This window comes from Falco punctatus, assembly GCF_963210335.1.
Source record: "Falco punctatus genome assembly, chromosome: 10".
NCBI lineage: Eukaryota > Metazoa > Chordata > Aves > Falconiformes > Falconidae > Falco > Falco punctatus.
The window spans coordinates 6,291,100-6,314,508 of NC_137590.1; the positions used below are offsets into that span (position 1 = coordinate 6,291,100).

Consider the following 23,409-nt stretch of genomic DNA (forward strand, 5'->3'; position numbering starts at 1 on the left):
CTGGTGTATGGCTGAAGAAAGGTAAGTGTGGAACAGAAGTAAATACAAATGATGACTATTTTTTTCTCTCGCATTTCTGAAGCCTTTTTCCACGTCCAGTCTGGGTTCATTTTGCAGTTTTAGGTCACGTATTCCCTCATGATGTAATGTAATGCGTTTAATCAGTGGGAAAGGCAGTTGATGGGAGAGCAATAAATAGGTGTATCCTTCAATGTAAATGTCAGCTCCCTTCCAAAATGCATTCCCTGAATCCTGTGCTGCCTGTGTTCTGCAGAGCATTCCCTGTCTCGTGGGGGCTTGGGAGAAGAGCAGTGCAGAGGGGTTACACACATGGTGACTGTCAGCGACAGGCTTCATCATGGCTCGTTGCTGGAGACAATTCAGCTAAATAAGTCGTGGCTCAAAATAGCAGACTGTGATGGAGAAAGCTGTGCAAAATTGATTGAAAATAAAGATGCTAAGCCCACAAAGCCTGTTAGTCTTATATCCAACTGTGTGAATTGTCGCACCCAAACCCAGCAGGATTGTGCTGATTCGGAATGGCACTCAGGGTCTGCCTTCTGTGTTTTGCAGGTGATGGAAGCGAGCGTGGATTTAATATGGCCTTGGTATGGTATCATTCCAGACCACAGCTCTTCCCAGCACGGTGCACTGTTGCTCCAGCTTTGCCATAGCCTGACCTGACTGATCTGGTTTTTAGAAAAATAGGAATGATAGAGGTTTGTGCTTTTTAAGAATTTTTTTTTCCCCTGTTGATTGCCATGATTTGGAAGTTAAGAGAAAAAATTATGCCAGGGTGGGGTTTTTTTTGCTTTATTTTGTTTTCTGAGGATTTTTGTTTGTTTGTTTTGGGGCTGAGGTTTTTTGCTTGTGGTCAAGAATCCTCCATGTTGCTGTTCTGTAGTGGCTGGCTCCAAGGGCATGGAATGGAAAGAAACTGCTTTTGGTAAGCAAAAATAGAAGAGTGTTCCAGGAGGCTTGCAGTGCAGTGCCATGACCTTGTGATGTAAAGAGCCTGTGCAAAACAGCACTTAACTATGCAGAATACTTACTTCTATGTCAAGAAGTGCCTGCAGCATTATAAAGCACCCTGAAACCTGGTTACGCTCTGTTCTGATTGCAAAGTAGCTTTATTTGGATAACTCTCCTGCAGCTAAAAAGGATTTAGGTCATAGGAGGGATGAGGTACTGGTAGGAAAGGGCTGAGACAGGAGGCAGTGAAGGTAGGGGAATGGATGGTGTTATTTTTTGCTCTGAAGAGCTTTTTAGCTAGAGTGTACCTCCTTCATCTCTTAGCAGTTCTTTCCCAGAAGGTGGAAGTGGGAGGTGCTGTGTCCACTGATGCAGAGCTTCCCGACCTGTGGGCTCCTAACCACAGAAATGTCTCTGAGAATGGTCATGCACCCTGGCTGTCTGCAGCAGGGGAGTGAAATCTGGGATGTCCAGGAGAGAGGAAAGGGGTAGGATGGCAGAGAGGGGTAAGGAAAGAAGGAGCTGAAAGTAGATCATTGTGCAGAGGAGAAAGACAAAAGGAAGACAAAGGGTACTGTGAGCTCCCGGGGTGGGAGTGGGTGGAGGTTGACACTTGGCTCATGGATGCTCCTCAGCATCAAAGTGGCATGGAAATAGAAATGATCTGCTCTGGCAAGGGCAACTGCTGCCCGCAGCCTCTGCTCGCCTTCGCTGCAGCTGCAGTGATGGACATCTGTGTTCTGACAAAGCAATTTTCATCTAAATTATTGATGGCTTATGTGGTACTCTTTCTTCCACTGGGAGGTGTTTAAAGCAGATTGTTTTCTCTCTGTTTCATCCTTCAGAGGGAAGTGTGTAAAATGGAGAATGAAACACGGTGACAGTAAATGCGTCATTTGGGCACATTTGGAAATCAGCATGAGGTGGAAAAAATAGGAAATTTGTTTGTCACGAATGTGCTTCATCTAGGAATACGAGTTCCTGGGTGTTTGCACTACTGCTTAAAACCTTAGATTCAGTGCTAGAAACAGCTTGGTCTGGAAACCTCTACAATGCGATCATGAGGCCATGCTTTAGGAGCTCCTTCAGGGGTATGAAACCTGTGCCAGTTCACAACATGCTTCAGCAGATGGTTTCATTCCCCTTCATACCTGTGGGTTTGAACTTTTCTCTGGGTGCGGGCTGCTGAACACGGATTGGGGGCTTCATTCTGCCCCGCCAAGGCAACAAGAGCTTTTCTACAGACTTGTGTAAGAAGAGTAGCTTTGGTGATGGCCTGAACCCTCTGCTATGCCACAAATAACTGCAGGTGTGGAGTTACAGTAGCTGGCTCTAGGGTTGTGTGTTATTTTTTGGTTCTTTGATTGTGTAGTTTTTAATCCCATATTGTTGTATTTTATATTATCCCTGGCCATCTCAATATTCTATTATCATATTATCCTGTATTATTTTAATCCCACATATCTCTCCAGAAACTGAGAGATTTAGCTGCTGTCATTGCCTGCATTGTGGATCTAGTCTGGGGGGCGGTTTGGCTTTGATCTTAGTGATGGCACTGAATGCCATCAAACGCAACCTGATGATAAATATTTTTACAAGCTTTAATGTTTGCTGTTCTCATGTGGAGAAGTCTGCATGTATTTTCCTAGCAGGAAGAAAGTTTCCCTTTGCTTGAAGTAGCAGCTCTTACACCATCCCTCCGTCCTCCTTAGCCAGGATACTGAGATGGCAGTTGGCTAGTAAGGATGTTTTTTCATTCAGAAAAGGAGGAAGACTTGGCAATTAATTTCTGAGAGATGGTCACTGGGTATTCTTAGGCAGCCCTTGATCTTGATTTCTTTGACAACTTGTGACAGGCTTTGTCGTGTGTTCTCTGTGCTCTGGCAAGCTTGGTTTTGAAACCCTTTATTCTGCATGGAGGGGTTGCATGACAAGCAAAGGAGAAGGCTGCCAGCCTGCTGCAACGCTGACACGTAATTTTTCAGTTTTCGTAACAGTCTCTTGAGCAAAACCCATAGGAGTAAAAAGATTTCAGCAGATGTATTTCTATAAGTCTGACCATTGGGAGTCTTGGGAGGGAGGAGGAGGAGTGACCGCTCCTTGTGAGCCTGCTCAGCATCGGGGGTGCTTAGAAGGGCTTTCACTTCACAAGTAGCCCCTGATTTTCTTCCCTCTGGTAACTAAAATTTCCACATTTGAGCACAGATACAGATTTTGAGGACCTGAGGTGCCTAAAAGCATATTTGCCTCTAAAACACAGGAACTTTGAAGGATAAAAATGCGCTCGGGTAAATAAGTACGTGGAGGGTGTAAAGCCTAAGAAGGACCCTAAGTGGGGCCGGCTCAGGTACACGGAGGTATTTGGTGCGAGATACAGCCCGAGTCATTCCCTCTGCTGTCTGGTGCAGCCGAGCCAGTGCTCCAGTGACAGCGGTGGCTATGGAATTAACTGCTCAGTTGCAAATGTGAAGGTGTCCAGATGTTTGCTCCAAATAGTATCTCTGAGGTGCCTCACTTTCCAGCCTTACCCCCTGGGCCCTGCGGTTCCTCCACACCTTGCTGAGAGCAAAGCATGGAGTCCTCAAGCGAGAAGACAGAATTTTGCCATCATTTTCATATTTCTGTGTACAGAAAATGCCTTGGGCAGAAAACATCGGGCCAGTGCCTGGCTTATGGCCACATAGGGCAGTGGTCTCCCCTTTTAGGTGGAAATAGAGCAGAAAAAGTCTGATTAGGCTCTGATCAGCGAGAGTGAAAGCAACTTTTAATGGTGACAGCCTGTAATCGCCACAGGGCTGCTAACAGTAACTCGCTAATCTGGATCGATCGGGGTGGTGACATTCATCTCCGGGTTCGTTTCAGCATGGTCTCAAACATCCGTCCAGCCTCTGCCTGTCACAGTAATTGTCTTCTATCGCTATCCCAGATTGCTTTTCCCTGGAGCAAAGTCCTGGTGTTTTTTCATTACCGCGGCAGGGAAACGAGGCTCAGCAATGGGGAGTGGCACTTTTTTTCAATTTGGTTCAAAACAAAAGCTTGTTAGTGAATATTCCTAGCCGAGAACCTGTACAGAGCTCATCACTACAACATCTGTGGCATCCCAGCAGCCCAAGCAGCGACATTGTGATAGCTTCCACGTGCTGGCCCGAGCCGACCTGTGCCTTGTTCCAGCTGCTGGCTCAGACTGGTTTCCATATAATAGTTGCATTTTAACAGTGTGCTCCAAAACAGAACAAACACCTATTTTTTTCCAGCGTTTAGAGTTCTGATTTGCTCCATGATTTAAAAATTATTCTTAGGTGTGTTTTTTTAAAAAAAGAAACACAACAAAACAAGGAGCCAAGTAACCACCAGCAGTCTTGCTAAGCAGCTTCCTTCTGCCCCATTCTTGGGCTGAAATCCTGGGAACTGAGCAAGTATTTGCTCTTGTTCCCCTCTGGGTTTCTTGGCCTTGTACCCCCATTAACACTCCTTTCTTCACCTGACATGTGCATTTCATCAGCTTCTGGAGATCACCAGGGAGTGTGTATAGGACAGTGGGCAAAGGTAAAAGGGTGAAATCTTGGTAAGGGTCTCATGTCAGTGTATCTCTATAAATTATTGTGAGGAGGTTAGTATCAGCTAGTGGACCAGATGAGCTGTGGGTGATCATGTACAATCTTACATCTTTCAGATCAAGCAAAAGGGATGTCAGAGGTGACCTCAGGGGACCCTCTTGGCTCCCTCTTCAAAAAGACGCAAAGTAACTTATTTCTTCCAAAGTCATTGATACCACGAAGCAAACATATATGGAACTATACTTAGGAGAACGTGCATCTGTAATGTTTTAATCGGCAGCCTTGGCTGCAGGTGCCCAGGCTGTGTGGGCAGGTGATGGGTTTGGGTTCTGACACACCGATTTTAAGTGCGACCCTAATCACTGGGTGGTATCAGGGATAACACAGCACCTTTGCAGTTACACAGGTCATCGTATTCCAGAAGTATGTCAGGCCAGCTTACACGATCATGACAAGCACAGTATAAATTTGTGCATTTTGCACCATCTGATTGCTGCGTGCTCATCCCTTGTAATTCCTGCTAAATATTCACAATTCTGTGGCTGCCAGGTTGTATCAAGAACCAAAGCTCCCGGGAAATCCTGCTACTTTCAAATACATAAAGATAATTTTTGGGTTGGAGGCAAATGCGATTTGTATTACTCCAGCCACGTTTGGCATACGTTCCCAAGCCTAGAGATGCAGCATGACTCACTAGGGATCATCGGAGCACTTGGAAAACCAGCCAGAAGAGATCCTAACAGGCTGAGTGCTTACAGAAATGACTGCCTTGAAATAGGAATACATATTGTTTCCGTGCGAGTTTTATACCAATGCAGTACATGAGAAGGCACAAACCACATGCCCATCCCTCTGCCCATGGGCATGCTTTGCAATAAGACTAGAAGGATGTTGAACACAATTTAGAAATGTGAAGCCGTTACTCCTCCCATATGGTTTATTGAGGATCTCAGTTTTCAAAGCATGAGTAGCAGTGAGGCCCGTTATTCTTTCCAGCATGCAAAAGGCACAAGAAAGTCATCAATGTGATTCTGTGCAAAGTGTCCCTAAGAAAACACATAGCGAGGAAATGACAGAAAAGAGCCCCCGATGGAACAGAAAGACAAAGCGCCTTCAGGAAAGTGCTGCAAAGTTCTGAAAATGGTTGTACTTTTTCAGAGTCCAGATATGCTCAGTTGGTGAAAGATGTTTTGCAAATCCGTGAAGGAAAACTCAAAAGACAGAGCCAAAAGGCTTAAAACAATAATCTCCTTCGTGTGCCAAAATTCAGGATGGAAGTCAAAATGATTTATCTCAGGAAAAAAGTGTGGCAGTTAAAGACAGACTTTAAATTCTTTTAAAAAAAAGCCCACCAAAACCAGACGTAGAAAGTGGATACATTCTAAGAGCAGCTCAATAAAAAATATTCTTTTTAATGAAAATAATTTAAAAAATGGATACTTGAAGAACGCAAATCCACCTTGACTGTGACCTGCTACCGCACCTTGCTCCCAGGAAAGCCTCTGAGCACAACACAACACCTTCTAGAAGAAGAAAGTCCCCACTACCTGCATGTGTGAAATGTGGCCGGTGAATAATTGGAAACACAAACGTACAAGTCCCATTAGTTAACTTGGGTGTTGGGAAACTTCCCGGGATTCCTGTCTTTCCCAGTGGAGCCGGCTGGTGCTGGAGGTGGTGGTGCTTCCCGGTGGGCACGGCTGAGCCCATGAACCCCTGAGCCTCTCACTGGAGTTCAATACTTAAACCTAAAAAAAGGCATTTACAAGTTGACGCTTTTTTTGTTGTTGTTGTCTTATTTCCTTGCAGTATACATTTCTACTTCTAGATTATGGAATGTTACATTAAACAATATAATTATTCATTACCTTGCTTCAAATTTCATTACAGTTACTGAGGCTTCATCATAATTTCACACAGCACAGAGACACCAAACTAAACACCAAGCAGCCAGCACTAGATGTATTTTTTCTTTAAGTACCAATAAGCAAAATATCCCATTCCTCCCAGAGATCCCATCAGGAAGGAGGCTCCAAAGAAGGAGGGAGGTTTCCGCTTGACCAGCCTGAAGGCGTTGGGTACCACTGCGGAGAGGAGCGTGGTATGTATATCTCCCAAAACTTTCCGGAAGGCGAAGCGTTTTTGTATCCTGTCGAAGAAGGACTGTAGGTTGGGTCTGCTGCCATCTTCCCAGTATTTCTTAGAGAGTCCCAGAAACTTGAGGCGGTGCAGGGTGGCTCCTAACAAGACATCGGCCAAAGTAAAGACGCATCCACAGAGCCAAAGTTCACACTTCTGCCCTGGAGAGAGAAGCGACAGAGCAGGTAGGGTGAGAAACCCTTGCGTGGGCACCTAAAGGGTTGCTCAAAAGATACACAGAGGCAGGAGCATTTGTGTTAGACCTGGGGTGTTTTTTCTCAGCTCTCTGATGTCCCAAGAGATCAGATCCCATCTACCAAGCTATGTGATGGAGGATTTGCGGGTCCAAAAAGCTGGGAATATGAGATAATAATTTATAGCCTGTGTGAGGATACAGGTCACTGTCTGCAAAACGGTCCTGCTGCCTCTCTCCCAAGTCAAGACCAGTAGGAGATGGCATCCTCCTGTACCCAGGAGGTCCCTGGAAAAGGGCCCTTGGCCCCCCTTGGAGGCAGATGCGGTGCAGTCACCCCTTCTGCTGTGTTAGCGCCCGGGGAGGGCAGCAGCGTTTGTCCTTCGCTGCACCGGGAGCTGTTTCAGGAGTGTCATGTTAACTTGTCCTATTTTAGGGATGTGAGAAATCCTCAGGAATCAAAACCATTTGCTGGCCCGGCCTGGCTTCTCTCCCTGTGCACTGTCAGGGAGGTCCTGCCTCTGTCCCCTCTCCTGCACCAGGGACCCTGCCCCAAGTCCCCAGCACTGGCAGCACGTCTGTGCCGAGCGCCAGGTTTGCAGGGGAGGCAGAGCTCAGCGCGGATGCTGGGCATGAAGAAAGACACCAAAGTGGTGATGGCCCCTGATAATGGGTGACAGTGGAAATAGCCCCACCAGAGAGACATCCAGAAATAAACCAAGCTGTTGCTAGTCTGGAAGAAGCAGACTCAGGCCAGGATAGTGTTAAGCACTCACCTGATGCCTTTTCAATTCTGAGGAGCAAGCAGGGCTCGGATGGAGCTGAGAGAAGGGATGGGAGGTGCAGGTAAGGAAGAACAGCAGAAGGGGCACAAAACCTGGCCCCATCCAGCCTCAGCCCCTGGCTTTGCACCAAATCCTTAATTCTGGGGTTCTTCCACTGTCCTGTAGCTCTCAGGGAAGGAGAGAGGCACCTTTATTGCACCCCTGTGCAGGCACTGCTGCTGCAGGGCTGTCTGCAGGGCCAGGCTGGGGAGTTACTGGTAATTAGCAGCCCTCATTTGTAGCTGCTTGGCAGCCTGCCTAATCCTGCTAGAGGCACAGCCCAAATGGACAGATTGCCTGTGCCTAATTAGTCAATAAATGTTTTCAGTGACTAATGAATTGTGGGGGTGCTTCAGCCAGAGCCTCCTGGGTGCTGTGGGGACCCTGAGGATGCTTTGGCTGAGAGCAGGGGAAGTGGGGCTGAGGTGGCTGCTTTGCTCCCAGGCACTGCTGCAGGCAAAGGAGAAAAAGCACACGGGAGGATGGCAACTTCGGGAGAGAGCCAGGATCCAGCCCTGTCCCTCCTGACTCTGGGCTTGCACCCGCTGCTGAGCTCTGGACCCTACTGTGGGGTGCCCCAGCCCCTTGCAGCCCTTCCCATCACCAAGGTGGGGCAGAAGTGTGGGCGAAGGCAACTTGTCCCCTTTGCATCCACAGCGGCCCCAGCTCAGACCAGCTGTCCCAGCTGAGCCGGGTGCCTGTGGCAGCGGGTCGCCCTATGCTCCTGCAGCATCTCCCACCCTGCTCCTGCCTGCCCTGCCCTGCCTGCATCGCTGCGCCTCGGCCGGCAGCCTGGGCTGCGTGGGAGGAGAGCTGCTGCACTGCGGCTCCTGGGAAGTTGCCAAAGGGCTGGTGCTTGTGGCCACTGCTGAGATCCTGACCTGGCTGTAGGCACAGCAGTGGGAGCTGGGGGACCCGGAGCAGAGGGCAGAAGTGGCACGCAAGGACCGAAGGCAGTGGGATGCCCAGGTGCCAGCAGCAGCAGCAGCAGCCACCCCTCTGCTCCAGGCACCCAGGACATCTGCCGAGGGCACCTCATTAGGCTGAATTCTGCAGTGCTATCCCAGCTCTCTGATCAGTTAATGAGGGTGTTCATTGGAGGCAATTAGGGCGATGCAGGGTGCCGCTGTGAATGCATTAGGGCCTTGCAGAACCTGACCTTGGCACCTCTGAGGGCCCTTCCGGGCAGCCCCGTGTGACGCACAGCTCCCTGCAGCCGGGGCTGGTGCGGAGGGCGGGGGGGCTGTGGGGCTGTCCCCTGATTAACTGCATCCGTGCTCTGCTCCGGACCTGGCACCATGGCGCTGGCAGCTGCCAGCCCTCCTGGGGCTGGGGTTTCAAGCCCTGCCAGCAGCGGGGACAGGAGGATGATGGCATCATCCTGAGGCGATGGCAGGACAAGTGATGCCCAGCTGTGCCCTGCATCCCTGTCTGCCAGGACGCCAGGGCGGCTCTCGGCAGGCACCCAGCAGCATGTGTTTGATGTCAGGGATGGCTGGTGTTGCTCCCTCCCACCCGCTGGCGTTTGACGCAGGTCCTGTAAAGGCTCTCACCTCTCCAGGGCCCCTCAGATTCCCATTGGGCTTCTGCTCCACTGGGATGTGTCACAGCCTCGTGGCCGGAGGGGGCTCGGGCTGTGCTCCTCCTGGTGCAGGAGCCTGGGGCCAGCCTGCCTCTCCCTGAACCAGCCAGAGCACCAGTCCGTGGCAGCCCCTTGCTGGGTCGGAGGAGACCTGCCACCACCTTTCAACGACTTTGGAGCTTCCACGGAGCAGCTGCGAGGACAGAGATCCTGCTGTCCCCTGTGGCAAGGGGTGGTTTGCTGGAGGTGAGACCATGGCTGTAACTATATCAGTGCACCCAGAAACCAGAGAGCCCAGCAACAGCCTCAGCCCCACCAGTGGTGGCCCCGTGGGGAAAGCTCAGCAGGTGCAAAGCCATCAGCTGTTCCTGGTGTTGCACCTCAGCCTTGCGTGGAAAAGCATCCCATAAATGCAGCCCGGCGCTTACCTTGGTACTCCAGTTTCCGCTTCTCCAGCTCAGCCTCAATCTGGTCTAACACCATCCCCAGTTCACCAAGGATCTTCTTCAAGTAGTTCACGTTGTCATGCTCCAGAATCTTGGCCTGGGTGGAGAGCAAGGTGAGGATGGGGGATGGATGGATGGACAGACACGTGTCCCTGCAACTGTGCGGGGACACAAGAAACCAGGTGTCCGTCGCAGGTCCATGGGTCATGTCCCCCCACCACCAGAGGTTTGTGTGGCTTTCACCCATTTACCATGAGCTTCTTCTGCTTGGAGAGGTAGGGCTCCGACAGCTGTGGCTCCTCTTCGTGGTCCAGCTTCATCAGCTCCGTGCTGGCGTTAGCTAAATGTCCTGGGGGCAGAAAGACAGTGGCACTGGGGGGCTGTGTTTGGCAGGGGTTGGGATGATACGTAAGTCTGGTAGCAAAGCACCTTGTCCTGCCTGTGAAATAGTGTAGTAGCAACAAGAAAAACACCCCAGAGAGCTAAAATTGACCAAACTCATGGCTCGCTACTGCTGTGCTGCCATACAAGCAGGTGGCTGGCTGGGGCATTGCACACTCTCCCAAGGACACGTGGCTTCTTCAGCCCCTCATCCACTCATGGCAGGGCAGCACCGGCTGTGGGGTACAGCAGATCCCCCTCCCTGGCTGTGGTGAGTCCCACTCTGTGGGTTTCAGCTCTTCCTTTCCTCTGCTGGATTCATATTAGAGCTGCTAGCAGGATCTCTATCTCTTTCTGTTTTAAGAACGTTCCTGAGCCTCCCCATAACCTGGTTCCTGCAGCTACATCCCAGCAGGTTGTTCCTTTGGGATGTCCGAGCCGGCTGCCCATGTGTGGGTGTGCGTGCAGAGCAGCACGGCAGGGAGCAGCGGGATGCTCCCTCCCAGATGAAGCTGTCCCACCCTGGCTCGGTGTACAGGGATGCAATTCAGTAGCATGGAGCCCATCATGAGCACGGGAGAGATGCCCACTACCCTCCTCCCTCGCAGGGCACGGGGAGGATGCAAAGGCCTTTGTGCAAGGGAGCTAACGGAGGGAAATGAGCAGAGTAAATAGAAGAAGAGAATACGAGATGCAGAGTAACACCTTAGGGACAACAAAAATTACCCAAAGCTGGGCTAATCCCTTCCTGCCAGGGACCATCTGTCTCTCCTTCCTTGTTGCCTCCAGCAAGAGCTTGGCTCTGCCGATGGGTGGGTGCAGGAGGTGCCAGGGCTGGCCAGGGCAGCAGCCAGCAGCGGGCTGTATGCTGCCACAAAATGGTGAAACTCCCTGTTTCCCATCACAAGCCTTGAAGCCTGCGCTCGCTAAGGCTTCCAGCTGGTTCTCCTGGGGCTGCAGCTCAGAGGGAAACCTCGATATCACCCTGGGTTCATTCCCCTGTTTCCGTTGGGACAGCCTGGACCTTGGTTCACCCTCTTCTTAGGACACAACTACATGGATTTGCCTCAGCGCCCACTGCAACAGGGCAGCTGAGACATTGCTGGGGCACAGGGGATGTGCTGGGGGGGAAGGGTGCCACCAGCACTGGGGCATCCCACGGGCCTGCTCACAGCCCCTCCGTTGCAGTGGCTTGGGAAAAATGCCACCAGAAAAGAGGTTTGGGTGGGGAGATGTTTTTAAGGACCTCGGTGGGGTGCTGGGGAGGTGATGCGAGGCAGGCGGTGGCTGATGCCATCACAGCAGTGCTCTTTGGGGAGGGGCTGGGCTCAGCACCCTGCATCTGCCTGAGGTCTGAGGGTGGAGGTGACTCCTGGTGACATGGGGAAAGCCGCCTGCGCAGGGTGCCCACAGAGGCAGGGCAGATCACAAGATACACCTCAGGGACAGCCTTTTTCTCTTTGGGCATGAGTGCAACCCATCTCAGAGGGACCATCCATGACCCAGGCAGCTGAAGGGACTGTGAAGGGGGGTTGCTACAGGCGCTGCTTGGGGCAGGAGCCTAAAGGAGGGAAGAAAAGTTTGGCATAATGGTGCCCTCCCAACAAGGTCACTTTTCTGGCAAGGGAACTCTTTCCAGGAGAAATCCTTGCTGTTGAGTTATATTAAGCATCGTCAATGTTTCATGAGCGCTTGAAGGTCAGGTACATAGTCTTATGCCGATTCATCCACTATCTGCAACTCAATCTGGCTGTACTCTCCCACCTTTTTCCTTAGAGCTCTTGGAAGGAAAGGGGACGTGTGGGAGAAGGAGCAAATTCATGTGCCCCAGAAAGAGCTGAGCAAGAACTGTGCATGGCCATGGGAGTCCAGTCACCTCCAGGGCTGGGAAGCCTCTACAGAGTGCCTGCAGCTCCCAGATCAGCTGTGCTTTGCTATTTTGCAGCTCGGTCCCTGCCTGCATTGGTGGAAAAGGGAGACGAGCAGGGTGGCCGGCCGGGCTGCGGAGCCAAACCAAGCCTAGAGGAAGGGCTGGAGGAGCTGGCCCACTGGCACTGGCCGCAGGCAGCCCTGCCGGAGAGGCAACTTACTGCGGATCTCAGCGGTCGCGTACTTTGGGATCATGGAATCGGTGGTGAGCTCGGGGTGCAGGATGCAGCCGTGCGTGTAGGCGTCCATGGGCAGCGAGTCCAGCAGCTCCCGGTACTGCAGCACCCGCGAGTGCAGCAGGCTGCCCGGCTCGGGGATCAGCTGGGTGACGTTTTCTGTGAGGGCAAAGGGAAAGCTGTTAGCAGGACCCAGGGGGGCTCAGGCACTCATTAGTGGCTCATTAGCCTGCACTGGACTCCAGTGTGTTATCCTGCTTGAGCTACCTCCGAGCAGGCTGGCTGTGGCAGTGCTTTAACCCAAAACTGTACCCCGTGCCTCTCCCCACAGCCCATGCCGGCCAGGCACACATCCAGACCGTGCCCAGCGATGGGAAAACCCACAGGACCACAGGGATGTGTACGTGTGTTGTTACCCAGCCCCGCAGCCCCTGCATCTCCAGGAGCTCAGTGCAGCAAGCCCTTCATCTCTGCAGCCCCCAAATTGTGTGCTGTGGTTTTACATCTCTTAGAAGAACAAAATCTTCTTGCTCTGCAGAAAACAGCTAAAACAAAACACAGCGATTTCAGTCTGGGATCTTCTGAGTTATGCACTTGTTACGGCAGTGGCAATGAGGTACCTAATTGCCTTGTGCTTTCTTGAAAATGCCATTCAGAATGGGTAATCGGGGCGTAGATGATCAAGGAAGGAGCCCAGCACACCTCCCCACCGTGCTCAGCTGGTGCCTCAGCGGCAGGAGCATCCCTCGTCCTGGACGGCTCCGCTTCTCTGCACCTTGGGGTTTATTCATCTGCGGATGGCAGTTTGCATCATGCTCTTTTTATCACACTTTCTGTTCAAAATACATGGCAGACGACACCACAAGGAGCGAAATGTTGCTCTTTTCTCCCCCAGGAATATCAGGTCCTTTATTTTATGGGATCATAAATGTGTACGGTGTTTGCAGATAGCAGGTTGTGAGTAAACTTACCACTGGGACTTGGCGAAGCCAGTTGCCCACATGCTGCCCGCAGTGTGGGGCTCACTGGGCGCCTGCGCCTTGGGCTGCCCATCGGCAGAAGAACTTTGCCAGACATGGGCAACGCGGCCCCTTAATTAAGAGCCTGAAATGACGGCCCTGCCCAGCTCCATTGCCAGTGGCAGGAGCAAGGCTGCGTGGCGATGCCCACCTGGCAGAGATGCACAGCTCCCCCTGCCCCGGGCCAGGCAGCATCACACCTGCCCGCGCCTCTGGCTGGACAGGGGCCAGGGAAATTTCGGTGGCTCCTGTATTGCAAACATCCCAGCAGCTCTGATGTGGGACTGTCTCTGCTGGTAGGCTCCCCAGAGTTCTTCTGACCGATGGGCATCAGTATTACTGTCCCCTGCGGGAGGGGAGCCCTGCCCATGGGCTGCTTGCTGCCTGGGCTCCAGCTCTCCAAGCGAGGATTTTCCATCGGAGAAAAGTGACCAGCTGAATGAAATAATCATTGACCTACAGCCTGCGTGCGCCTTCCACAGGGCTCCCGGCCAGCACTCGATGGGCTAGGGCTGAGGCTGGAAACCAGCACATCCAGAGTGACCACCCCATTCGGCAGCCAGACGGAGTGACCACAATGAAATAGCGGTGTTCTGGCTGCCGGCCCGTGTCCTTCAACACGTCCCAGGGAGGTTTTTTGGTGGGATGGTGCTTGCCCTGTCTTTGCACGCCATGGCAGACCTGTATGTATGGGCTGTTGTTGCACATAGTCAGCAGACGATGGGCTGTGCAGGGGTGGGGGGATGCTCTGAAGGACAGGGCTGGCAATGCAGAACTTGGAGGAGCCCCTCACCCATGCTCTGAGCTGTGCTGCCACCAGCCAACTCATCAGTGGTTTCTTGGCACTGCTGGGCAGTGCCCTCATGAGAAGCGCCCTCAAAGGTGACTTATCAGCACTATTCACTGCTTTTCTGGGGAAAGAAAAGCATTGCTCATCACACCCCCCTTTACTGATGGCTGACCCTCAATGTGTGTGTACGCAGCTGAAACAGACCATGCTCCCAGCCAGGGGAAAACTCAATGATTACACCTTCTTATAAAGGCATTTTCAAGCTCTGCATGTTCCTGCACGGTGGGTGATTCCCCCTCAGACCAACACCGTGTCATCCTGACAATGCTTTTGCCAGCTAGCATTGGTGGGTGAGGGCTCGGAGCAGAGCACACACCAGGGACTGATGCCCTGGACCCTATTCCCTGGAGCTTCCCCTCTCCATTTCTCAGCAAAGAGGTAAGAAATTGCACCTGGCTGGAAAATCTCAGTGACAGGAGTTTTCCAGTGCACGGGCAGCACTGTGTCCCCCTCCTGCTGGGGACAGCCTGTTGTCACATATGCTGGTACACCTGCCCTTTGCAGAGACAAGGCGAAGCGGTGCAGGAACCACAGCCCCATGGACTGACGCTCCCTGCTGCTCCTTGGCCCTGGGGCTGCCTCTGGGCCCATTCCCTGGGAGCTGCTGCCAGCACGGGCTGCTCCTGGCTGTTCCCATCCCTGCTGCCCTGCCAGTGAGCGAGCATCGAGCATCGTGCCTCCACTGAGCAGCACCACCGTGGCGGGGCTGGGAGAGGACAGCAGCTGAGCTGGCAAGATGCCCTTGCTTTGGGAGCTATTTTGAGATGGTTTTGATGTCTCTGTTGCAAGAGGGATGGATGCTGGGGTGATGGCACAGCCCAAGCTCCCTGCTCAGCTTTGAAGCCTCCCTGGCAGGGCGTCCCAGCCCGACAGCCGCAGGTTTGGGGAAATGAGGGCAAAGGGATGTGAGATGCCGACAAGAGGCTGCTTGCCGCAGTGCCCGTGCAAACAGCCGCCTTCCAGCGCTGTTTCAGCATCCTGGTGTGCCGGGCTGAGCCGGCCACTGACTGCAGCCCTGCTCCAGGGGGAATACAAGCTTCCCTCTCCTGGCTGTCCCTGCCTCTGGGTTTGTGTCACATCATCCTCCCATGGTCCCCAGCACTTCTGGCTTTGACTTTAAAGAGGCAGTTGTCTCTGAGGTGCAGAGGCACCAGGGATGGCAGGGTCCCCTGCCCACGGCTGGTGGCACAGGGCTCCTCATGGAAGAGGAGAGGGACAGCAGCACCCGGCTCAAAGCCACCTTCTCTCAGTGGGGCTAATTATGGCAGGTTTTACACCCTTACCCGATGCCAAAGTACAAAGGTGGCTGAACCCAGGAACATTCCCATGGGCCGTGCCAGCTGTGGCTCTGGTGAGATGCCACCACACACCACAGGGACGGGGAGAAATGGTCCAGTTTGGGACCATGGCCTCCAAGGCAGACAAAGGGGACACCCAGCTACGCCTCCTCCCAGAGCCCTCCAGCAGCACTTCCAAGGGATTATTTGGGGATTTCTGCTGGAGATCCTTAATTTTCATGAGAAAAAAGAAGTTTGAGGAGGGTTGGTGGCTTGCTGCTCTTCTAGGATAAAGACGAAACTTCAAAGGAAAAAGTGGTTGCATTTGGCAAACATCTGGATTAGACCTGAGATTCCCCCAAGATGCAGTCTACCTCCCTCACTTACCTCCTGTGAAGTTCTTCTCCATGTAGTCAATGATCTGGTTGTAGTCGCTGATGATGTTGTCCCTGTGGATGATGACAGGCACCTCCTCCCCCAGGTTGAGCCGCATGAACCAGGGCTCCTTGTGCTCCATCAGGGGCATGCTGACGTCCCGCTCCTCGCAGGGCAGCCCCTTCTCTGCAATGACCAGCCGCACCTGGGGCAAGAGGCCAGGGAGAAAGGGCTCAGCGCTGTGCACCAAGCTGGTCCCCAGAGCCCTCAAAGCAAACCAACCCCACCGCCACCCCATCGCACCTCCCTGGCCCTCCCCTCCCACTCAAGCACAGCAATGTGCCAGGACACGTGCTCATCCTGCAAGAAGCCAAGCAGCTCTTGGCATGGGGCAGCTGCAAAATCCAGGCAGCCAAGCAAGGATTTGCTTTTCCAGTAAAGAAGGGAGACCCAAACCCATCCTAAAATTGGGGGATCATGGACCGTCCTCTCGCTGGTTGCTCGTGGCCTATGCAACAGGTGGAGGGGCTGGTGGGCTGAGACCCCACCCCTCGGCACTGGGCAGAGGCAGGTGGCAGCTCCCCAGCTGGGGGCAATCAGTGATGCTGCTGTGGGTCCCAGCATAACCCAGCACACACCCAGGGAGGATGAGGAGGAAGCAGAGGCTGCAGCAGTGCTATGCCTTGCACTTGTACCCAGTGGGTCCTACCACCCAGCTGAAGGAGACCTGGAGGCTAAGTCAGGTATGTCCCACTCCCAGGGGTGGGCCCTGGCTTCCCCAGGCACGTTTTGAGTAGGGAGGAGGCTCCGTTTTGTGGAGGGTTTCAAGCAGCCCCTGTGACCCTGCACAGCACCCCTCCTCCTCTGCGCTGCTGCTGGCCTGAGGACATCACCCATCAGCTTTGCACCCCTTGTGCCAAACCCACTGCTGTCCCCTGCCCTCCTCCATCCCCGGGCCAGCGAGTGGCACCGTGGGGGTGGCACCCACCGGTCTCATGGGTGGGAAAGCCGGATCCCGTGGTGCGGAGGGGCAGGAGGAGGCAGGAGTGGGGCTGGATGTGGGGCACCTACAGCTGGCTCTCAGGGCTGATCCTGCTGCTTTGAGATGGTGTTGGATATGTGCTTAGGAGTGGCATTTTAGGCTTCTGGGTTATAAAAACCTGACCATTATGAACTAAGTATGTGAAACATGCAAAAAAAACAACCTTGGAGGATGTGAGACAGCCACAATATGCAGAACCACTGAATGAGGGAAAAGTGCTGTTTTTCTCCAACTAGCAGCAGCTAAAAATACAACTTAACAAATATAAGCATTTCTATGAGTACTTCAGTGTTCCTGGGGAGTTAGTCATTAATTATTTACGGGGCTGGCAAATTCATTTTTTCTTTTAAAGTCAAACAAGAAAACGCCCGGGTCCCTCAGCTGCAACTTGCCCTTGGCCTTTTCCTCCTGGCTGATGGCTAAACCCTGGCCAGGACCACCCGGGTCACCCCGCCCCGAGCTCCCTGTGCCCCCCTGTTCTGCTCTCAGGAGCCGAGGCTGAAGGCCTGGCTGGGGCAGCTGCCAGGCAGGAGGCAGTGCAGGCAGCAGGGCTCAGCTCCGGGGGTAACCCCAGTGCCTGCGGGCGAGAGGACCCCCTGCCAGCGCCCCAAGGAGGGGTCCCAGGCCAAGGGTGATGACACCTGCCCAGACCCCCCAGATGGCCCCCACAGTGCCAGCACGGCTGCAATGAGGCATCTTGTATAAAAATCCAAAGCTGGCTGTAAACTCAAAAAGCCCTTAGCAGGCAAGGCCAGATCCTGGTGGTGCTCAGGATCCCTCCCACAAACAGCCCGGTGCCCATGGGGGGTGGTTCCGAGCAGCTCCTGGGGCAGAGCAGGAAAAGCTGCACCTGCAGCCGGCTCCGAGCAAAACTCCTCTACTGGGGGGTCCCATGCAGCCCCTGCCACTCCTTGTCCTGCAATGTTCATCACACTGGCTTGTGCTCGACTGCCTTCCAGCAAACACCCTTTCCTTGCAAGTGACCTCAAAAGCAAAGCTTGGAGCCAACGTGCCAGCCGGTGCCATGGCTCTAGGTGTGCTCTGCCCTGTTCCCAGCCCCACAGAGCTGAAGCCGGTTGTAGGAACCCCCGGACAAGAAGCGCCTTCACCGCTGCCTCCCTGTCGCTGGCAGCCAAACGAGCAAGACAAAAAACAACAGCAAGCCCAGCACGAGGTGGGGGAGCAGGGCACGAGCATCCCTCACCGGTGCGGCTCAGAGGCCCATTAGTCACCCGCTGCCAGCCGCGGTGAAGCCGACCATGTGCAGCCACCCTGCTGCATCGGGCATCCTCCCCTTCCTTTGTGCCTGCAACAGCAACGGGCGTCTCTGCCCCCGGCCCCCCGGCCTCCCCGCCAGGCTGCGGGGCTCCAGGGGCCCTGGCACTGGGGGAACTTTGTGTTCCCCCCCTCTGAACAGCCGGTTCCCCTTATAATAATAACGGCGCGGGAATGACGGGGGGCTTGGGGCCAGGGGAGGAGGTCGGCTTTGCTACACAGCTGGCGTGCTGCAAAATGAGCATTTACTATTGCCTAGAAAATGTGATTTCTCGCTGGGGCGCCTCGGGAATAGGATTTCCAGGGCGCTGCTGCAATGTCAGGGGTAAATATTGTCGCTGCGTGCTGGGATCCGCTCCCGGGAAGGAGCCCGGCTCGGGGGCTGCCTCCCCCTCTCCCAGCAGCAGGGTGGTCCCAGGGCCTGGCTCAGCCTTTGTCTGTGCTCCTGGCCATGCCACAGCGGGGCTGTGAGCGAGCACAAAGCTGAGGCAGCTCCGGTGCGAGCCTGCAAGCCGCGATCCCAAAGCAAAAGCAGGATTTGGGAGGGCCCCCCCCGCGCCATCCCCTCCCCAGGCAGCCGCTGTTCAAACACAGCACCGCAGGTACAAAAGAGCTGCCTGGCCACACTCTGTTGCCCTCGCCAGCCCTGGGGGTGAGCCCCTCGCTCTCCCCTTGAGTGCATCCATCCTTCCAAGGCAAGGGGATGCCCTGGGGGCTGGAGGCGATTCTTCCCCAGGAACCTGGCCGAGCGATTATATTTTTACCTTTTGCGAGCTGAAGGACTGGGTCCAGTGGTACAAAACCAGTCTGTCCTGGGATTTGAGAGCGGGGTCTGTCGGGTCCTGATTTTCCTCCCCCTCCGTGGATTTCCCTGCGTCGTTCTCCAGCGCCGAGATGGGCCACCAGCTGCAGTTGGTGGGAGTAACATTATTGGGAGTCGCCATGACAGCCTGCGAGCGAGCGGGAGAGGGACGAGGGGGCGAGCGGCGCTAGCCCAGCATCACATGGGCTCCTGCCAGCAGCATCACTCCTGGGGCAGCTCCATCTCCCCGGCTGGGGTGGGCAGCGCAGGGCAGTGGGCACTGGGGGTCACAGGAGAGGATGGCGGCGGTGGCGGCGGTGGCGCGGGAGCGATCGCAGCCCATCCCCACTCGTGGCGGGGCTCCCACGGAAACGTGCAGGCATCGCTTCAATAGACGAGTCAGCAGCGGAGGCTCCTGCTGCCTGCCTGCCTGCCAGCTCGGCAATCCGGGGCAGCTCCAGCCCCTGCGGCTCCTTAGGAATATTTTGCGGCAGAGATTAGGATTTTTTTGACTGTTTTAGATATGGCAGATATGTAATAAATAGCTACGTTGATGGATACTGGCTTTAAAATGTCTAGCAAGTGTCTTCCCTGCCTTGCAACCTTCATGGAAAGAAGCAGCAATGGCTTTTTAAAGGTACTGGATGATTTTTGGAGAGCGGAGATTAATTACTGCCTAATGGGTGTTATGTAGCCTGTACTGGGGTAGAGCCCAAGAGCCCTCGCGATGTACCTGAGCCCCAGGGTGGCCAGCCAAACCAGCTGGCACCCTGCACCAAAGCAGGCACTGTTAGGGGTCATTTCCAGAATTAGCAAGGTGCGTCGCAATTGCAAACCAGCCGGGTTCCCTCTGCCCAGAGAGCACAGGGGCTCCTGGGGCTGCTGCTCTCCGGGCACTATGAGCATCCCCCAGAGGTTTGCAGGCAAATGTGTGTAGGCAGCTGACACCTTTCTGGACACGGTGACCTGGACATCTAGGCCTGTGCCTTATGCCACGTGGCTTTGTCACGCTCCATCTTCAGCAACCTGGCAGCCTGGAGATAATTTCCCAGACATGGGACTAGCTGCTGGTGCTGGGCAGCAAAACCAGCCCAGTTATGGGGGCTGTAGGGGCAGGTTCTGGGGAGGATGGAGGAGACGGCCATGCAGGTGCAGGGAGCCAGCCCGTATCTCGGGGCTGCAAGGGGGGCAAATGAACCTCCTCAGTGTCTTGCTCCCATCTCCACCCATGCTGGACTGGTGAGGTTTGCCACAGAGGAGGGTTTGGGAGAGCTGGTTCGAACGCAGAAACTTAGGCACACTTTGCCCAAGAGCACTGGGAGGGAGTGGGGCCAAATTGGTACTCAGCTGCATGAACATAGTGAAAGGAGCAATAATCTGGGGACTCTGAGGTGAGAATGAATCCTTCGGTGTCGTGATGTCTGTTCTCAAGGGGATGCAGGAGGGTGATGGTGGAGGGGTGAGACTGGCAAGTGCTATGCCCTGCCCTGCCTTCTGCCCCACAGGCAGCAGCCCCCAAAACCATCCTCCCTCCCCAGCCCAGGGCTTCCCAAGTGCTGCCAGAGATCCTGCACTGGCCTCGGGGACACCCACAGGGAAAAGTCCTTGCTTGGCCTCTGCTTTGGGGCTGCCAGGTCGGGGCAGTGACGTGCCTGCTGCAAACCTGGAGAAAAATGAGCTTTAAAGAGCTGGCCCCAAGGCACAGTGCCATCCTGCCTTCTGGTCCGCAGCTTCCCCTCCCCTGCAGGAGACCCCTCGCTGCCCACGAAGCATCTTTTGGGGCACCTTTTACTGGAAGGGGACACTTTTGGGTTCAGGAAAGGAAAGGAGCCGCTTGACCAAGCAGAAGCGGTTCTCTCCTGCGGATGGCTGTCCAGAAAGCCCCATCTAGTGGCATTTTTTTGTGATGAATTATGGTCGCGCCGTTGGGAATAAAAAATGACAAGTCACTTCATCCCTGTGGGTGCTGCAAGTAGACGGTGCCTCTGGAGGTGCTTCTTTATTTAGCTGGGATTGGGCTTGCTAAACTGAGCAAGGTTTGAGGGGGCAGGATGGGTGCAAGTGCCCTTTAGAGGTGCCCTGTCCTTGCGTGACCTTGAGATCATCCCCAGCTCTTGTCCACAGCCTTCCTGCCTGCAGAAGGGGTTGATGCTGGGCTGCCCTGCGGGATGCTGTCCAGCCGGACCTGGTGGCACTGGCAGAGCCCGGGAAGAAGGTGCCATGGGGCAGGACTGTGGGTGCTGCCAGCTTGGGAATGTACAATCCGGGGGGGTGTCTCATCTCAGAGCTGATGCCCTGAGAAAGCAGCTGGCCAGAGTCCATCACAGGACTTTGCCAGCACAGAAGCACCTTCCCTGGTTTAGAAGGAGAGGGTGGAAATCAGGATGTAGAATCAGCTCCATTGATTTATTTTTTTTTTTCTTTTCCCAGTGGCCTGATTCAGCATCTGCCAGTGTAAAGCTTAGCGAGGATTCGGTTTGGCTTCTGTAAGGTGAGAAATACATTTCATCTATGCAAGGTGCCTTTCTGCATCCTGCTTTGGCTGAACTAGTCCTGAAAATAGACAGGCAAGTAACTTGTACAGTGCTGGAGGTGGGGAGAAGCCACTGAAAAAAAACCCAGCCTGCACGTGCCAAGAAAGGATGTGGGATCAGAGGAAAGTCCTGGGAGCCCTGCAAGCCCACCAATGCTTTCTCAGAATATTTTAGACATATTCTTCCATAGATTGACTGAGGACACATCCTAGAGCATCTGTGGGCAGAAAAAATTCCCCAGGCTTGTTGGGCAGGTGCAGCAGCGAGCTGGGAGCAGTAAGGCTGGCAAGGCTGCACTCAGTGCTGCTTGTACCAGGCAGCCTCGGAGGCCAAGTGCTGACGCTCATCAATCAAGGTAATTGCACTGTGCAGGCATTCCCAGAGAAGATGCTCTTTGCTGGTACAGCTTGAGCTTTCAGGCAGGCAGCAAGCAGGAGTGACTGAGTTATCAGAGGAGTGAAGTGCATGAGCTGAACTGGGAGGGCTTTGAAGGAAACAGAAAGTTTGTGTTTGGGACCTCTCTTAGAGCTCGTTGTGTCACCCAGAGATGGTTTGAGCAATGGAAATGTCAGCAGTGATGTTTCCGTGTGTTTGCTACAAGCCTGACGGTTGCAGGCAAGAACCTGAAGTATCTGCCCTTCCTCTGCCGCAGGCAGCACTAGACCTGCTTAAACACCAGCACAAACAGTAATTCAGGCAGAATACAAAACCACTGTGTTCTTTCTTTTCTCCTTTCCCTCCCTGCTCACTACTCGTTACTTCTGTCCTGCGTAGGGCACTATGGAAATGTGCCCGAAGAAAGTGCCCTCAGACTTCCCTCCCATCCAACCTTCTGGAGTGAATCTGAACTCACTTCTCAGCCCCAAACTTCAGGCTTCAGGCTGTACCTCGGACTGCTTTAACCTCCATGATTTCCTCGCTTCCCTCACTCTGCTGCACGTTGTCCTGCTCCACAGCTGAAACCAGCCTCGTGCCCTCCCCACATCGCCGATCACTGCTGGGTTTCTGTAACACCTGCTTGAAGGTCTAGACACCTCCAGGGGTTTGTGCGTGCTTTATTCAAGAGAAGCAGGACTGTGCTCCGCTGCAGAAACAACTGCATGAGGCGACCTTGATCCAGGCTGCCACTCCACGTTTCTGGGGAAAAGAGCCTTGCTGTGCCCCTTCATAGGGCTCCAGCTGCAGAGGGGAGTGAGCACAACCAGTACCTGCTATAAACCACTGCATTTGTGCATGGTGAAGATCTGTGCCCCGGCTTCACATGTGTGGGCACCAGCTCGATGCTCGCCAAGAGTACGGGTAATTGTTAAGAGTGTCTAAAAGGGAGAAATACTGCACCTAGCAACAATACCTTCAAACGACTTCAAAGAGGGCACAAAACCAACACATGAACACAAACACAAGCTGACACCCTCTGCTGAAGCAGAAATAGCCTTTAGAAAACAGCAGCAGCAAAGAGAACTAGTACTAAATATTTAATTTTAAAAGCAAAGTACATACTATATCGGATTTGCTGTAGGGAGAAAGAAGGGGAAGTGAAGAAACCCAAAGTTCTGTGTGTGGATAGGCAGGACAGTGCTGGAAAAGGAAGGTAAAGGGGACAGTAAAATCCCCCAAGAAAATTTATAAATCATTTAAATTTGAGAGTACAAGCCAATATTGCATACTAAATAACTGCATGACACTTAAGAACAAAATAATAGTTTTAGTTGTATACTTACGTTAATTTATTTGGATTTATTTAAACTCTAAATCTGAACTTCCTGGATTCATAGTGTAAGTTTTAGGGATGATTAGAATAAAATCTACAGGCAGCAATTATAATCTAGAATGTCTGAGTCTTCTCTAGCACAGAGTACAGAGCCAACTCTCTACATCTGCTGTCATCTATTTTTATACAACTGCTTGTGACTCCTTGGCTTGCTGACCACTAATTTTTAAGCACGTAAATGAAAATTGCAGTATTTTACCTCAAACATGGTTGTTTAGCATGTGTGTACAGCTGCCACTGAAAGTACTTTTGGGGTTTTATTTAA

At 53.3% G+C, this 23,409-nt stretch overlaps 1 protein-coding gene across 1 annotated transcript; it reads right to left on the reverse strand.

The window, feature by feature from the left end:
• Nucleotides 1-5,203: 5,203 nt before the first annotated feature.
• On the reverse strand, nucleotides 5,204-23,294 carry GDAP1L1 (ganglioside induced differentiation associated protein 1 like 1). The gene is made up of 6 exons (XM_080404993.1): nucleotides 18,802-23,294; nucleotides 15,733-15,925; nucleotides 12,185-12,358; nucleotides 9,965-10,062; nucleotides 9,696-9,810; nucleotides 5,204-6,829 (listed from the first exon to the last, which is right to left on the reverse strand). Exons 1-6 carry the CDS (start codon nucleotides 18,979-18,981, stop codon nucleotides 6,486-6,488), a joined length of 1,104 nt encoding a protein of 367 aa, XP_080261119.1. The 5' UTR covers nucleotides 18,982-23,294; the 3' UTR covers nucleotides 5,204-6,485.
• Between the last annotated feature and the right edge of the window lie 115 nt (nucleotides 23,295-23,409).

Coding starts and splice junctions, on each gene's coding strand:
- GDAP1L1 (XM_080404993.1), bottom strand. CDS start 18,981: ATGGCGACTCCCAATAATGTTACTCCCACCAACTGCAGCTGGTGGCCC. Junction 10,063..12,184: donor CGCGACCGCTGAGATCCGCA/GTAAGTTGCCTC, acceptor TTCTGCCCCCAG/GACATTTAGCTAACGCCAGC. Junction 6,830..9,695: donor GCGGAAACTGGAGTACCAAG/GTAAGCGCCGGG, acceptor TTCTCTCTCCAG/GGCAGAAGTGTGAACTTTGG.